Here is a 17398-nt window from a genome sequence, read left to right on the forward strand (position 1 = left end):
AGAACACACTTTAGACAAGATTTCATCAGGATCCCATCGTACAGTGTATCGTGAGTAAGTAATAAATCTAAAACCATATTTACCGACTAAAGTGAGGAGGCATGAATGGTTTGCTTGGTCTCCGTCATGATATTTCTTTAACGCTTTCCATTATCACATGACGGGAAAGCCCAGGTCTCGTCTTTATGCCTCGTGTTTCAGACAGCATTCCTTTTTTTTTTTCCGCTTCCACCACCTTTGCCACACAAGACTTGTTTGGATTTGAGCAGCAGCTAATTTAAGCAGTCACTCAGCTCTGCTCGGCAGCTGCGATGTGCTCTGAAGGTATGCGAGGACTTGTCAAACCCTCCACTACACAACACGATACTACTAACTACTCCTCGACCCGACAGTCGTTCTAATATTCTTCCGTTCTTGGGGTTATTTCTCCGATACTGATTTTAATTTGTCGTAAGGAAGAACTCTGTGTAAAAGCAGCAGCAGGTGATTGTGGAACGAACATACCGCAGACATTTTATGGGTTTTATTATTGATTTTTTAAATGTAATTTGCCCTTAACCAAAAACAGAGAGAAAAAGAAAGACTGGTGTCCACAATCAGATTTGTTTTGTTTCCAAAACAGAACAGCGAAAGTGTTTTTTTTTTGTGTGTGTGTGATTTTTTTTCCCCCCTTGGTCCAAGTTGCTAATCCTCCTACCGTTCCTCAGCGCTCATCATCAGGAACAGCTTTCTCGGCTTTGAGTCTGTAATATTCCTCCACAGAGAGATCATTTCCCTTGGCTTGTTCTTTCTCTGAAACTCCTGCACATATATTTAGAACATGACTGTGCCAAAGAAGTTAATATCTCACCACTCTTTTTCACACCCACCTACACAAACGCATCTCAGACCCCCCACCCCCCAAAACACACACACACAAACACACATAAACACACACACACAAGGAACTGCGTTCACGCTGAGAGTTATGGTTTTCCTGGTCCACGCAGAGAACCCAAGTGAATAGGCTTCTCTGTCTGTGCTCAGCTGTCAGGCTGTTTCCTGTCAGATGCTCCCTTAATGTAACTTTGATGGTTTTCCACATAATTCAATTTGAAGCTTTGAGTTCTGCAAATTTTTCCATGTGCCCCACCACTCGACTCTCGCTGTTATTAAGCACTTGGTTTGGGTTCCACAGTCGACCCACTGCAGATGCTCCAGATGTGCAGTTCTGCAGATGTTTTGATGAATCGTGGCTTTTCTATGAAGTCATTTTAGTCACAATGTCCTACACGAATCTGTAATCCTATCACATCCATGTGACGGTTTCCCAGTATGATTTCTTTATAAGGTTATGGGCTCTAGCTTTCTCCAGGGGTTTCTACTTTGAGACTTTCTCAACTGAAACTGTATCTCTTTTGTTTTTGTTTTTTTTAAACTGAAGAACCAACCCTCAAGGGTGCTAAACAGAACCTTATCTCTCTCTAAGAAGGTTATATTTCTAGAGCGCTGCACTCAGAGGGTTTCGCTTTTAGAAAAGATTCCTTGTGGAAAGCTAGAACAGTTAACCATCCAAAGAACCCTTCAAGGTTTGAAGTCAAACCCTACAACAGAGGGTTTCACTTATAATAAAAGGTTCCTCTTAGAACCTTTTTGGAAAGCTAGACCTGTTAGCCATCAAGAGAACCTTGCACTCTTAGACAACTCTTTGGTTAACCCTCTAGGAGAAGCCTTCAAAGTTTATGTGTCAGTTTCTCTCTCAAAGGGTTCCAAGAAAGTGAAACCCCTACTTATCTTTCTGGGGGAACCCATAAAGGTTCTATGTAAAACCCTACAACAGAGGGTTTCCCTATTAAAACATTCCAAGCAGAACCTCTTTAGAAATACCTTAGGGGTTCTTCGGTTGTCTGTGAAAGGTTCTAAGTAAAACCCTGCAACTGAAGGTTTCACTTTTATAAAAGCTTTCTAGTAGAACCTCTTTGGAAAGCTAGACCCAACACACATCCAAAACACTCTACAGATTTTTTTTTTTATTAAAAATTTTTTGAACGTATATTGGTTTCTTCAGTTATCTCTCTGTGGGAAACCATTAACGTTTCTATGTAAAAACTTACAATAGCGTTTCCCTCTGAGAGAAGATTCCAAGTGGAACCCTTTTTTTGGATGCTTACAACCCCCTACTTATCCAGTGGACCCTTAAAGAACCCTTAAAGAATCCATTTTTTCCCTCACGGTGTACCTCTTTCTTCTCAAAACGTACCTTGCATTATAACTTGTCATAAGCAGGACAGCTAGATGAAGTGCACTAGATGAAGTGCACTACATGGCTTTTCCCAGGTCTACTGCTGTGAGATAATTGGATAGTTGAGGAACCTCCTGTCTTCGTCCTTGCCAAGCAAAGCATACGGCAGTAAAATCGTTTGGCAGATGTTTGATTTCTGCAGGTTTGCTCAGGAATAACAGCTCATGGAAAATGAGAGAGAGAGCTTTGAGATTATCTGGTGAGTGTTGGAATGTAGGGAGGATTTCAGAATGGAGATGCTGTGCATTACTCAGTAACATGACAGTGTCTCATTACTGCAAGCTTTCAGAAAGAGCTTACAGAGAGAGAGGGGGAAAAAAAAAACATGTTTATGAAGGATGTTTCATCCATTTCCTATCTGCACTCTAAATGCAGTCCTGTACACGTAAAAACTGTCATCCGTGAGTATGTTTTCGTTTCCATTAAAATGATTTATACTGAATGCACTTTATGACGATTATGGCTTTTTTGATAGCTACATAGCTACCAATGAGGTTACAAGCAACAAACAAATATGTAAACATGCATAGTCGAGGTTTTAAAGGCTTCTCGATGCTTTTACTGTAGTGTGTAGACCATGGCCATGGCCCTACATAGTTTCACACTGGGGGATTCGTATCCATTTGCACAACTCGCATAATATGAAAAAAAGATACATAGTTTGGGACATGGTTAGCGTTTGTACCTTGTCGTACAAATGTATATGTTCTTCGATTTCATCTAAATAAATGCTCTGCCCTTGTTTAGTTGTCTCCTGACACGTCTGACTGTTTGTGTTACCGAACATCCTGATCACTTTAGGCTAACTATGCATAGTATCATATATTCTGTTTCTGCCTCCGTTTAGTTTGTCACGCACTGTTTATTTCCACACAGCTGAGATATGCTGTAATGTTTACACCAGCTCCAGATGCTTAACATTGTCAGTCCCCCTGTAGCTACGGCTGCTATCCTTACACGCACCCAAGCACACACACTTCTTAGATTAAACAGATGACCTCATCCGTCAGGACAGGGGCTGCATGCTCCTCGTTTTGTTTTTTTTTTTTTTCTTTCTTTCTTTCATTTTTGGAAAGTATTGAGGCCTTCAATATTTTTGACATTGTTCTGTCTTGCATGCAGGAAGAGTCATACCATGTTGCCTCACCATGTCTGTGCTGTGAGTTTGTGTAGTGTACAGAACAGGGTTACCACACCATGTCCCAAGGGTTCTCTTTGAAATGGAACATAAACTCACCAGGAAAAGGATGATCAGGGACCAAAACCAAAAAAAAGATGAACAAAAACTAGAAAGCCAGACCTCGTAAACATCCAAATAGGTTCTTTGGTTGTCCCTTTTCTTTTAGAGAAGTTTAGGGAGTTTCTTGGGTGGAAGAAAATTCCTATTAGAGCCTCTTTGGAAAATTAGAACTGTTAACCATCCAAACAATGCTACGTTCTTGGAACATTTAGATGCCTTTTACATTTTTTGGTTATCCCTCTGGGGGAATTCTTAATGGTCTAATGTAGAACCCTACAACAGAGGGTTTCACTTTTAGAAAACATTCCTAGTAGAACCTGTTTGACAAGCTGGAGACATTAACCTTCCTAAGAACATGCACTCTTTGCATTAGAAGTTCCTGGGTTGTCCATCTGGATGAATCTTATGTCTCTATGTATTGTAAAACCCTTCAACTGAGGGGTTCACTTGTCAAAAAGGCACCCAGGAGGACCTTTTTGGAAAACTAGACTCATTACTTCCAAAGAACCCTATGGACTTAGGTAATTTAAGCATCTTATAGGTTCCTGGGTTGTCCCTCTGGATGAATCCTTAAAGGCTTTGTGTAGAACCCTTCCACTGAGGGGTTCACTTCAAAAATGTTTCCAGTAGTACCTCTTTGGGATGCTGGAACTATTACCCATCCAAAAACTCTTTGGGTTCTTTGGTTGCCCGTCTGGGGGAACACCTAATGGGTCTACGTAGAACCATACAAGAGGGCATTAGTGTCATGCATGCAGAGATGGTTCTCGGTGTCTGCTGAGATTTACAGAATGCCTACAGGTGCTTGCATAAATATTCACCCCCTTGAACTTTTCCACATATTGAAGGCACTGAAATGGAATCAGCAAGGCCTTATTTGATTGACAGTGGAGCTGCTTTACTAGTTTTAATCGTTACAGTGGATAGGTAAGTAAGGAAAGATATACAAATGCCCCCTTTCTAATCTGTGCACTCTCCTTTGTCTTGTGTTCAGCAGAAACCTCGAAACTTGTCCAAAAGTTGGAGGAAAAAAAATGCTGAGTGCAACAGGGGTCACATCTGGGACCGATTACATTCATGGTTTTACATTCATTTTTCGTGTTCAGTTCCTCGTCCAGATCGGTTATTGCACTATTTTAATCCCAGTGCCCTGACTTTATTCATGACTCTGCATATTTTACCAGTGATACTGGTGCTTAGCAAGACAGAGACATTCTTGTCTGGAGCAAAGAGGCGTTTTGGGAGTCAACTCATAATCTGAATCCCAGATCGCCAGACCAGTATGATTATCGATTCATCGGGTTCATACGGAGGTCGGTTCTATGGCTGCCATGTAGTCTTGATTTAAGTCTGTTTTGTTTTGACTAGCATGCATTTCAGAACGACACTGCATTCTCTCGTCCTTTTGTCCTCCTTCAACCCTTCACAGGGGTGAGCGCTGTCCTAATGGAAACGGTCCAAGCCCAAAATCTCCCTGTACAAGAGCCAGCATTGGGTTTTGATGTGCACATGAGTAAATCCCCAGTCCTCTGTTGGCTCCAGTGGAATATAGCAGGAGACCTTTTTGGATGCTTGGAGAAATCTTTTCATTTCCTCTGAACAGATCTCATTTGATCAAGCAACCTCAGTCTGTGTGTGGTATTCCGTCTTCATTTTTATTAATGTTCGAGCCACAGTGAGGAAGATCTCATTTTGATTTGACATTTGCTTGCGTCTGGTTTTAATTTTGCTGCAGAACTACCAGAGACAATCCTGGGAGAACTAATGCTTATCCTTGAGTATGAGCAAGGCTAGAGGTCGATATCTGTTTCCTTTCTGTAACAACATGCGAGAAGAAAGGGTGCATTTGTTAGATAATTGTTGCTAATCCTTGCTAATACAACTTGCCGTGTTTTGATACTTGGCAGTTGGCTAAATCTAAAGCTAGGAAGAAGACCAGAAATGATCATTCATGGAGCCTGATTTGAAAATCTTCCTTGTTGTATTTAAAGTGGCCCTGAAATTAAAATTGGTGTTTTTCTTGTACCTGTCCTGAGAGATATTCTCCTTCTTCTATCACTTCCAGGAACATGCTAATATTTTTTGTTGATCCATCCTGTACTAGTTTTGTGTCTGTAAAATTGAATGCCCTCTAGAATGTATAAGTCCCCTGGGGACGTGTCTTGCTCTACAGCAGCAGCAACTTGTTTGCTTAGTTCATCAGTGTGTTTTCACACACACTTCCCTTTTTCAAGCATCAATTTTAATTGAGAATTAATAGTTGGACTTTATTCATTTGGAAGAGGGTGGAATTTGTGCAGGGGGGCATGGTGGCTTAGTGGTTAGCATGTTTGCCTCGCACCTCTGGGGTTGGGGGTTCGAATCCCGACTCCGCCCTGCGTGTGCGGAGATTGCATGTTCTCCCCATGTTTGTGGGTTACCTATGGATACTCCGGTTTCCTCCCCCAGTCCAAAGACAGCTAATTGGCATTTCCAAATTGTCCGTAGTGTGTGAATGGGCGTGAGAATGTATGCGTGTGCACGATTGTGCCCTGCGATGGGTTGGCACCCTGTCCAGGGTGTCCCCTGCCTTGTTCCCAGAGTTCCCTGGGATAGGCTCCAGGCCCCCCGCAACCCTGTGTAGGATAAGTGGTATCGAAAATGGATGGATTTTGGTTTGGGATTGGTAGTTCTGACCATTTCTGAGGAGTCTTTTACCTATTTGGAGTTATACAATGCCGAAATGTTGCTACTTCAGACTGATTGAAAACCTCTTTGCGATTGTCTCCCGGTGACGACCCTGTGGCTCCCTTTTACCATTGACGATGCTGACGCTCGACCTCATCTCAAAGATCTATCACAATAATTATAAAAGCACATGGCAACTTATCGTCTAGGATATCATCCTGGTTAAAGTGTGGGTGAAGTCAGCTTGGTCACGCTCTGTATTTCGCTACTGTCCGCAGTGGTTTGGCGTATCTTAAATGCTGTTTACCGTTTTTTGTGTAAATCATTCGAACACTTCAGCATGCCGTCACTCTGACTTCCTTTTGAAAAGGAAATGCATCAACATATGTAATCAAATCACAGACATTTCACAGGGACGTTAACATTCTGTTAAAACAAAAACGATACAAATATGGCAGTATAACGAGCAAGACACATGGTGCACCTTGCATGCGCCTCGATGCCACAACAAGGTCTTGCTTTATTAGCTATTAATAGCTTCTGTAACACTGTAAGCACTCTACCTCCCTTCTCTCTATTGTCTCAGTAATCTCTTCTTCTCAGAGAGGAGAGGAGAGGTGAAGTGGAGGAATGCTGCTTTAATGAGAGCAGTGGGAGGGAGCGTGATCCCTCTGTGAGCGAGTTTATAAATGCCGGATTGCTCCATGAGATATACACCAGAGCATAGCAACAAACAGCACACACACACACGCACGCTGACAGACGAGGCATGCGAGAGTGGACACGAAACAGGAGGGTTCTTAACACAGACCTGTCCATCGTTCTCCATCGTTCTCCGCCACAGTGTGACATGCAGCGTATCTGTGCTGATGCTTGGATCACTTTCACGCTTCTGATTAGATAAAGAGCGTGATTTTATAACTCTCATTTCTCACCTGGTGTGAAAGTCTGCTGTCAGAACAAATGTTCGACTACTGTTTGGCTTTTATATCTCTGCTGCTGTGGATGGTCCTTAAAGATCTGAACTGTCCAAATACAGTTCAACCAAAGTCTTACCCTTCAGCGTCTAATCTCACCTGGATATCGTAAGCCTGTAGATTAGAGTTCTTCTTGTGTGACAATCTCTATTGTGAAAAGCACTATATATAAAATTGGTTGTTTAAAATCACAGGCTCTAATTGTATTGATCAAAGCAAGTGTTTCCTGAACTTTGTGGCTAAATGAATAAATGAATCCCATTAATGGGACTGAGACTCCCTCATAAAGAGCTTATCTAGGTTCAAGTGAAACCATGCAGTTATTTATAAACCTGAGTTTGTATGAATGGAGAAAGTTAAAGATAAACAGAGATAAGCCGAGCCGTAGGGTCGATTTTCCTCACCGATTTCGTAGAACACTTTCCCTTTGACAGAGATTCGGCTTTAAGGTAACTGTGGGAGAGCTGAATCCACTGTGCAGTTACAAGCGGCAGAAAGTGGGATCTTATGGCCAATTAAGTGCTTAAAGGCTCGAAGGAATTTGTAGGCAGTCAGGAGTTCAGGTTACGCTTCACTTTGATCTGAGACAGATGATCGTCAGTGAGATGGGAGAGATTGGAGCAGGACCAGGAAAGCTTGAGGAAATGCTGTGAATAATAAGAAAAAAGACATCTGTGTGTGTGTGTGTGTGTGTGTGTGTGCGAATGCAAATTAGACATCCTGCCGTTTTTATTGTGTTAGTAGATGTTTCAGTTTTACTGTAAGACTTTGACAGGACGTTATCTCATCTCAACAGAGTGTGAAGTGTGGTGTTCAGTAAAAAAATAAATAAATAAATAAATAAATAACCATATGACAGAAACAGTTGGGTTTAAGAGAGTCTCTTGAGAAAGAAAATACAGAAAACACATACCTGAATGTTTAAATAAGGCGGCTTAAATCTCAAATGCCTTATACAGAAGCTAAATAAGTAGTCCTGGTGGAAATTTTCATCTTATTTCATAAATTGTGTTTGAAAGTTTTGTTAAGATTCAGTTTCACATGTTGTAGAGCTAAGAGTTGGCTCCGGGTTGGTGTAAGTGCGGCTTTTCCTGTAAACTCTCCAAGAAACAGTAGCTCAGACAAAAAAAAAAAAAAAAATGGGGGAAGAAAAAAAAAACGTTTTACTGAAACGGTGCCAGTGCGTAATGCGGAACTGTTCCGTGCGTTTCCACAGGAAAGCCTTACAAAATAAGCTCCCCTTCAGAACCAAAATGCGGTGAACGGAGAAGCGGGGAATTGTTTCACTGGTCAACTTGAGAACAACTTGAGCAACTGGTGTTATTTACATACAGTACCTGCTATTAAAACAGTAAATCAATGATTAAAAATTCATATCTCATTAACGAATCCACCGTTTTACCCGAACTGAATCCACCGATCTACCAGCTACAAACTCTAAAACGTCTCTAATTAAATTTCTCTCTCTGTCTCTCTCTGCAGTTCTCCGTGATGAATTCAGGCAGAACCCCAGCGATGTGATGGTGGCCGCTGGAGAACCGGCAGTGATGGAATGCCAGCCTCCTCGCGGACACCCAGAACCCACCATCTCCTGGAAGAAAGATGGCGTGAACGTAGACGACAGAGATGAACGTATAACAGTGAGTGCTGTGTTTATTTGTATATGTCAGAGACCATTTCGGCACCTACGTTTAGATTTCGGTTCGGCACCTTTTAACTTTCCCTATTTTCCAGTTTCCCCAAAGTGTTGTTCAAGTTTCCGAAACTTCCAGCTAAAATGAAACACCAGTTTGCGTTACAAATGGTTACGGTCTTACGGTCGATTACACTACATACACGTAAAGTCATCCCAGTGACTTTGGTCATCAGTTATGCTAGTTCTGGCTAGCTAGTGTCTCATTAGCTTCACAAGATGTACAAGTTCGGAGTATGACCACGCCAACATTCGCCTACTTATACTACGCACTAAAAGGTCTCCTCTTTCTGGGGAAGAAAAAGTACCTACTTTTAAGTGTGTAGCAAAATAGTATGCAATTACTGGGACACGTCATGTAACGGAAGAGAACGTTGTTGCCTAGTTATGCACACCGTCACCGTAAACGAACTGAGTAGGAACTACTAAGCGTCGGTCGCTAATCGATTGCAGATTGCGTGAGGGAACGTAAGCCTTCAGGAGAGCGTTAAGGTAGGAGGGTGCTGTTCCAGACAAGGTCTTGTAGGTGAGCATCAAGGCCTTGAATTTGATCCTGGCGGCTACAGGAAGCCAGTGGAGGGAGATGAAGAGGGGTGTGACATGGGTTCTCTTGGGCTGGTTGAAGACGAGGCGTGCTGCTGTATTCTGAATCATCTGAAGGGGTTTGATGGAGCTGGCTGGGAGGCCCGAAAGTTGTGAGTTGCAGTAGTCCAGTTTTGAGATAACAAGAGCCTGGACTAGTATCAGTGTAGCCTGTTCGGTGAGGTAGGGTCTGATTTTCTTGATGTTGTACAGGATGAACCTACAGGACCGTGCAGTTGCTGAGATATGGTCTGTAAAGGTCAAGCTGTCATCAAGAATCACCCCAAGGTTCCTGGCCGTCCTGGTTGGCATGAGTGTGAGTGAGCCGAGCTGTACAGTGAGGTTGTGGTTGATTGAGGGACAGGCTGGGATGACGAGAAGCTCAGATTTTGCCAGGTTAAGCTTAAGATGGTGTTCCCTCATCCAGACCGAGATGTCCGACAGGCAAGCAGAGATACGTGCAGAGACGGATGGATCGTCAGGCTGGAAGGACAAATGGAGCTGGGTGTCGTCAGCATAGCAATGATATGAGAAGCCATGAGACTCAATCACCTGCCCTGGATATGTAGTGTAGGTAGAAAAGAGGAGTGGACCCAGAACTGATCCCTGTGGAACACCAGTTGTGAGTTGCTGAGTTTCAGAAATACCTCCCCTCCATGATACCTTGAAGGATCTGTCAGAGAGATAGGATTCCACCCAGCGCAGAACCGTTCCAGTGATGCCCTGGCTGGATTCTGACCAATCAGATTAGAGAATTAAACCGTGCTGTGGAATATTATTTGTTTGTTTGTTTTTACTTTTCATCCTTGATGTATGTATGTGTGTGTTTGTGTGCCTTTCTCAGGAACATTGGAAACTTTGTGTATTATGCTTAATTTTTACTTTAAGTAACTTCAGTAACTTATGGCCTGTTTTAATGAAATATTTAATCTGTGTTAACTCAGGTGTTTTTTTTTTTCTCGTTAAGTAGACATTTTTAGATGTGGCACTGTTGTTTTGCTGTCACTCTGTGAGCTATCATAGTAAATGCCATTGGGCGTGAAAATAACTTGTGATATGCCACATCGCCCACCGCTATTCCCATAAATACCTTATACATGACGTTATTTATTATACTTGTGTCACCGGCCAGATCTGTTATTCTAACATTTCCAGCAGTAATCATAACCGCAACGTTTGTGAAATCTTAACATTCTCGCCAGTGACCCATGAATAAACCAGAATAAATTAATCACTCGTTAACAAAGAAAATTTATGAATCCTCTTCCAACATCCAAGATCCATTGGAAAAGAAAAAAAAAAGTGCAGGAGTGTGAAGTAAAGTCGTGTTTCATTCTAACAGATGGTGGAACGGTCCTGCGCCGTTTCTCCAGTGCCGTGTCTCGGCGTGTTTAAGTGGTCTGTTAGTCGAGCCTGTCGTAAAAGAATGAATGGGACGTATTCATCAGGAGTAAAAGTTGGCCGGAGCAACACATCGAGGTCTGAAAAGTGTCTCTGCTGATGAAATACAGGGGTTGAACCTGGGCCACCAATTAGTTTCTTTTTAATTAAGAGTAAGCGGAGTAGAGGAGCGATGATGAATTCATCTCTCTTCTTTCTCTTGTACACAGACAGAGAGAGAGAGAGTGAGAGAGAGCAAGGAAGAAGTAGAGACCTTGATGATGTAGAGGCTGTATTCATTTATTTATACAGGATTAAGAAAGAGCTCCAGGGCGTGTTAACTTTTAATCAGACTGCTGGCAGTACGAGTTGAAGATTCAGTTCGACACTTAGCGGATAAACACGGAGGATTTAGAGAAGCTCAGAGTTCCTAAACGAGACTGACGTTAGGATTAGTTACAATTTGCACGTCTTATCTTAATGACTCGGGGTGAATGTCGTTGGGCCGGTTGTTAAAGAGTGTGTATCAGGTGAGTGTGTGTCTTTTGTTACGCAGCCGGGTGTGAACACGATACGTACACGGAACACGCGATTGGCCTAGAAAGTTGTTCATATTTTCCGCCAAAAAAAATGCAAGCTGCGAATCACAGGTTTATATTATTGCACTGCTTCTACTATGTTAGCGTCGCTATAGTAACAGCCTCGTGCTGTTTAATCCACTTGAACAAGCAGTAACGCAACGGCACTTCAAAACCCTCTCCAGCACGACAGGGGGCCTTAAATAAACTCCCCCCACTTCCTCCTGCTTCATCCCGCTTCACTCCCGTCTTTTATTTAACAGCTTTTATTTTGCAACATTAATATCAAACACGGCACGCAGGGCTCACGATGGCTTCCGCTCGAGAAGTGTCCCGTCCGGTCCTGTCTGGTCCGAGCGCGACGATTTTGTTTCGTGCGTTCATAATGCATTCGTAAATCATTTTTTAAAAGAAACAAGTTGTTGCACATGTTATGTCTTGAACACTTACTATTACAAGAAATCCAAAATGGACGACTGAAAAGATGTGAAATAATACACATAAATAATCTTTTGAATCGTAACCAGTTGACAAAACAACAACAATTATTTGTAATGGTTTTAATGGATACACACACACACACACACAAAAAAGCATAATATTAGGCGGCATGTCAGGTTTAATTACATTATGACTACATCAATAATAATAAAAATAATAATAATACCTTTTATTTATAATGCGCTTTTCTTACACTCAAAACGCTTCAAGATTGCGTAAACACATAACATACAGCAGCAACCACACATAAAAACTAATATTAACAAATATTAAAAGACCACCTTAAATAAATGAGTCTTAAATAACATCTTAAAACAATCCGAGGTTGGGACGTGCAGCTTTCAGAACATCAAATCATGACACTTTACCATTTCTTTAGGTCACTGTTTCTGGTTATCTGGATGATATTTTTATTTCCTGGCCCGAGCTCAGTCGCCTGTCAGTGCTGGAGACATCAGAGCGCCGTTTCACACTCGAGCGAGACACGATACGATATGGCGAGACACGAAGCAAACCCACATGCTGACCTGCTGAAGTGCAGGTGGGTAGGAGGGCCGTCTCCACGCTGTCACACACTGCTCCCACCCTCACGGAGTCTCACCGTGTGGTCCCTCTAATACACAGATCGCTTTCAAGGCTGGTGTGTGTGTGTGTGTGTGTGTGTGCTTCATTCAGGTAAAGGAGTGCCCTCATGAGTGCTTCAGAACAAAGAAGTGCTCCTTGACCTGTAATCAGATCCTTGGGAATATATAAGCTCACCCATACACACAGATCACACACATGCGAGAAATAAAACACTCTGTGTCATGCTGTTTGAGGAAAATAATCAAGAACGAGGCCGTTCGATGACGCCGAGTTACTGTTAACACCACATCCCAGATTGCTGACCCTACTGTCAACTGATGATTAAAGGTTTTTTTTGTTTGTTTTTTAATCCATTAACGAGTAACTCGTGCACTTGTTATCCATTTACAGTTACATTTAACCTTGTGGGACGTCTGCGACGTTCCTGTTCTTCCTCTCTCGAATCGAATAAGACGCAGCTCATCACGTGACCGAGAAACGTGAAAAAAAGTTACAACTTCGGCATCTGCCTGCAGCAAAGCGCTGACACTGGAGACTCCTTCTGTAAATGTTCAATAAAGACATTTCTCCTTCCGGAAAACTTCACCGTAGCAACGTCGAGACACGTTTTTAATCTCTCGCGTTATTATCAGAGTATCCTCTGTGCAAGTCCCTGTGAACGAGGTGTTGCTATAGAAATGGTGACACATTCGTAAACGAATCAACAATCCAGAATTCGACAGCATGCTCGATAGTCTGACCCGAACTGATCGTATCGCGTAGACAGACGGTGTATGAAAGGTGTCGTTGGATGGTGTGTCTTTTTTTGAAATGACGAAATCTCTTTTCTCGATTTCTCGCGCAGATCCGAGGCGGGAAGCTGATGATCACCAATACGAGGAAGAGTGACGCCGGGAAGTACGTGTGTGTGGGAACAAACATGATGGGGGAACGGGACAGTGAGATCGCCGAGCTCACCGTGCTTGGTATGCTTTTTTTTTTTTTTTTTGAAGATAATTCTGTAATTATACACTGCAACAAAAAAAGGGAAAATATCTTGACTATAGTCAAGTTTATCCAGTATTTCTTTTACAAGAATCCAAATTCAAGATCATTAAACACATTTCTGGACATCGTTCCTCGTTTCAAGCTTGTAGTTTCCGTGTTTTATTGGCAGGAAATTTAGCTTCTTTCTAGAAATAAACGCTTATTTAAAGTGAGCGAAATGATCAGCCAATAGGACAAGTCTGTTTCAATCTTGAAATGAGTCCACATGGCTTGAAATAAGGTTGAGAATAGAGACGCACTGATGTATAAAGGATATTTTTCACGCCATCGGCCGGTTTTTCACGATGATCGGGGCGGATTATACCCTGTCAATCAAAAGAGGGCGGGAAAACGCATCGATTTCGTGCTGTGTGTAAAGATGATATCTCTTGTGTGGGATGATGACAAAACTGCAGCGTGTAATCTCTGCAATCTCCGCACTGATAACATTTTACACTGGAAGTGAGCAGCAGTGAAGCGGGAGTTTCGACGTCAGGTCTGAATAATTTTTTTCCCACGCTGCTCGAGCTGAATTAAAGCACCAGTACACTGCTGAAAGATTTAAATAAAGATGAGGCAACAAAACAGTATATATCGCACAGAAAAAAATATATTTGTAGAGTAGTATATTTCATATCCAGTTAATGTTAATATATAAAAAAGTTGATAGTATATATGACCAGTTTGATGTTAATGATGAAGTAGAAATGCTTTTGTTTGTGGAGAGTGAACGTGAGACTAACAGGAGGTTTTTTTTTTACAATTCAGTCAATGTTAATATGAATTAATAACATTCAATTAATTAAGAAATCTTACTTTAATCTTCAGAATTGAGCTCATGTGTTAATGTTAATTAGAGTGATGTGTTTTCTGTTTATGAGACCAGATACTGTCAAACAATATGGAAAGAATAAAGTTTTTATTTGCATTTCTTTCAGAATTGTGGAATTAATTATTATTCATTTAAAAGAAGGTATAAAAGGCAGAACTATCGGTATCGGTCGATATCACTCTGAGTAATCGGTTATCGGTATTGGCTGAGAAATTTAGTATCAGTGCATCTCTATTTTATATATATATAAGGAATAAAATACTTGGTATGGTGCTTTTATTGGAAAATAATGTGGTGGAGTTAATGTTACCACCACAAAGAGGTTTATTTCTTATAACAGCACCTCCTGAAGTGGTTTATTCCTCTTCTACGATAGCAAATTGCTAACGATTTCCATTTTGTATGGATTGAACAATGTCATTGCATACTTTTTATCCATTTATAGTTACGTTTCATGTTGTGGAACATACATAAAACCAGTTAGTTTGTGTTCTCAGTTATGTAAGAGCAGCTATAAACCGTCATTCCTTTACCAGCGTCAATTTTATTATTCTCTCACAAAGTTAATAAGACAAGAAAGAAAAAGAAAAAAAAACCCCATCGGTAACGTTACCCACCATCGGTAACGGCCAACGTCACTCTGAATGGAATAATCTGTTGTCGGTATCGGCTGAGAAATTTAGTATCGGTGCGTCTCTAGTGAATAATCTTATATTTAGTTGATTGTAATCTTATAATAGGAAATAATAGATAAACTTGACTATTATTCAGCTTTTTTCCACTTGCTAAGACGTGATTTGTTTTGCAGCGTAGTTCAGGAAACAGTCCTGGAGATGAAATGTTTAATAATTAATAAATGTCAGGTAAAACAAAATACATTTCAGAAGTGTTTTTTTTTATATATATGTATATAAGTGATTATTCTTCTGTTGAGATACAGTACATGTCTGATGATGTTTTAAAAGTAAAAGCAGGAGGTTTCTCTCCGTCTCTGATCTTCTGCGCTCCTCCTGTTCTGGAAGATTAAAACTGAAATTGTGGGAAACAAAAGGGAAGAGTCATGCTGCAAAACCTTGAGCTGATTTTAGCAACGAGACAGGCAGTGTGAGATCCCGATGAACTCGGCTTTAATCGGTATTTAAACATGCCGAGGAGCACTCTGTCTCTCCCACACACACACACACACACACACACACACACACACACACACACATACATACACACCAGAGAGTGTATCATCTATCTACAGAGGAGTGAATGAAACAGTCCAGATGTTGCGAGTTTGCGCTTGTCCTAATGATCGACGAAGGATATCGCCAAATCTCTTCAAGACGCAGAGTGATGCGCCATTTTTATTTCTTTTTTAAAAAATATATTAAACGTAATACTTTTTATATACGTTTGTAGTCATTTTTTTAATGGAGTGGAGCATCTGTGAAACAAGTGAGTTCCTGTTCTCACTTACGTTATAGCAGCTATAAACAGCCGTTCCCTCACCGGCTTCTCTTTTTTTTCCACCTTTAATGAGACAGAAGAGCGCTGCTATAAATGTAAAAGTTTTTAAAAAAAACAAACAAACAAAAAAAAAAAACACTCGCAGTGTTGAAAGTTGTGACATGTTTTCGTTGACAAAGATGAAGAACAGAATTTTTGTGATGTGGAATCAACAAAGCCTTTGAGGTCCAAGCGGGTCTCATTCATACAGACGTGTGTGTGTGTGTGTGTGTGTGTGTGTGTCTGTGGTGGGGACACAGAGAGACCCAGTTTCCTGCGCAGGCCGAGCAGTCAGTCGGTTCTGGTGGAGCAGAGTGTGGAGTTCAGGTGCGAGGCGCAGGGAGACCCCGTCCCCACCGTCCGCTGGAGGAAAGAGGATGGAGAACTTCCCAAGGGAAGGTATGATTTTGTGTGTGTGTGTGTGTGTGTGTGTGTGTGTGTGTTTACTACTTGAGTATTTTTTAATTATTACTGAGAAGTAGGTATTAAATTCGGTATAACGGAGGCATTGGAGCACCACATTGTGAAATACTTTTTATTTTTTATTTACTTTATTTCTTTATTAATTAAATACCAGGTTCGTGGTGTTAACTAGTGCTACCTAGTCATCATGGACATGGCTAATGTTTAGCATATTGTATCTATATATACACCGTCAATTCGTCTCGTCCTTTCACGTTTTCTGATTCACGTCATTGTCGAAGTTTTACAGGATTGTTATTCATTTTTTTGAGATATTTTTTGGTGATCGATGGAGTTTTAAGACGTTTGGTGTTGGTGTTTTAAGAAAAGTTTTGTTTTTGACACAACGTTGGTGATTGACGGAGGCTTTTTGGTGTTTGATGGAAAGTGGTGTATTTGACCGAAAATGTAGTATATTAGTGTTTTATTGAGGATGTCTGTATCTTTAAAAAAAAAAAAAGTATTTCTGATATGATGGTGTTTTAAGATGTGGTTTGATAGAGAGTGTTGCAGTTTTATGGTGATGTTTTGTTGATAGAGAATGTTGATGTTGCATGTAGTCTTCGGGTGTTTTGTTTTGGGGATTTTTGACACAGTGTCGGTATTTTACTGAGAATGTTGGTGTTTGATGGAGTCCTGATGTGTTTTTTGACAAACTGTTGGTGATTTATTGTGAATATTGGTGCTAGTGTTGTATTAAAAAAAAGCATGTTTTTGCACAGTGTAGGTCTATGACAGAGTTTTAATGTTTTTGTTGGGGAATGTTAGTGTTTGGGTTTTAAGGTGTTTGTTGGTGTTTAATTGATGACTGTAGTGTTGTTGATATTGTGATGAGAATGGAGAGTGTTTGTGTTTTAAAGTGTTGGTGTTTAATTGAGAGTGTTAGTGTTTGGGTTTTAAAGTGTTGGTGTTTAATTGAGAGTGTTAGTGTTTGGGTTTTAAAGTGTTGGTGTTTAATTGAGAATGTTAGTGTTTGGGTTTTAAGGTGTTTGTTGGTGTTTAATTGAGAGTGTTAGTGTTTGGGTTTTAAGGTGTTTGTTGGTGTTTAATTGAGAGTGTTAGTGTTTGGGTTTTAAAGTGTTGGTGTTTAATTGAGAGTG

The 17398-nt window shown here is 41.0% G+C and overlaps 1 protein-coding gene across 1 annotated transcript in view; it reads left to right on the forward strand.

Moving 5' to 3' along the window:
- The window catches only part of robo1 (roundabout, axon guidance receptor, homolog 1 (Drosophila)), a 172610-nt gene that overhangs the window by 99978 nt on the left and 55234 nt on the right, over positions 1 to 17398 (forward strand). Inside the window, exons 3-5 of the mRNA XM_053647347.1 lie at positions 8648 to 8805; positions 13329 to 13449; positions 16097 to 16235. Of these exons, the coding sequence (XP_053503322.1) occupies positions 8648 to 8805; positions 13329 to 13449; positions 16097 to 16235 (418 nt within the window). The remainder of the gene's footprint in view (positions 1 to 8647; positions 8806 to 13328; positions 13450 to 16096; positions 16236 to 17398) is intronic.

Source organism: Ictalurus furcatus, chromosome 17 (genome assembly GCF_023375685.1).
Source record: "Ictalurus furcatus strain D&B chromosome 17, Billie_1.0, whole genome shotgun sequence".
In the NCBI taxonomy this organism is placed as follows: domain Eukaryota; kingdom Metazoa; phylum Chordata; class Actinopteri; order Siluriformes; family Ictaluridae; genus Ictalurus; species Ictalurus furcatus.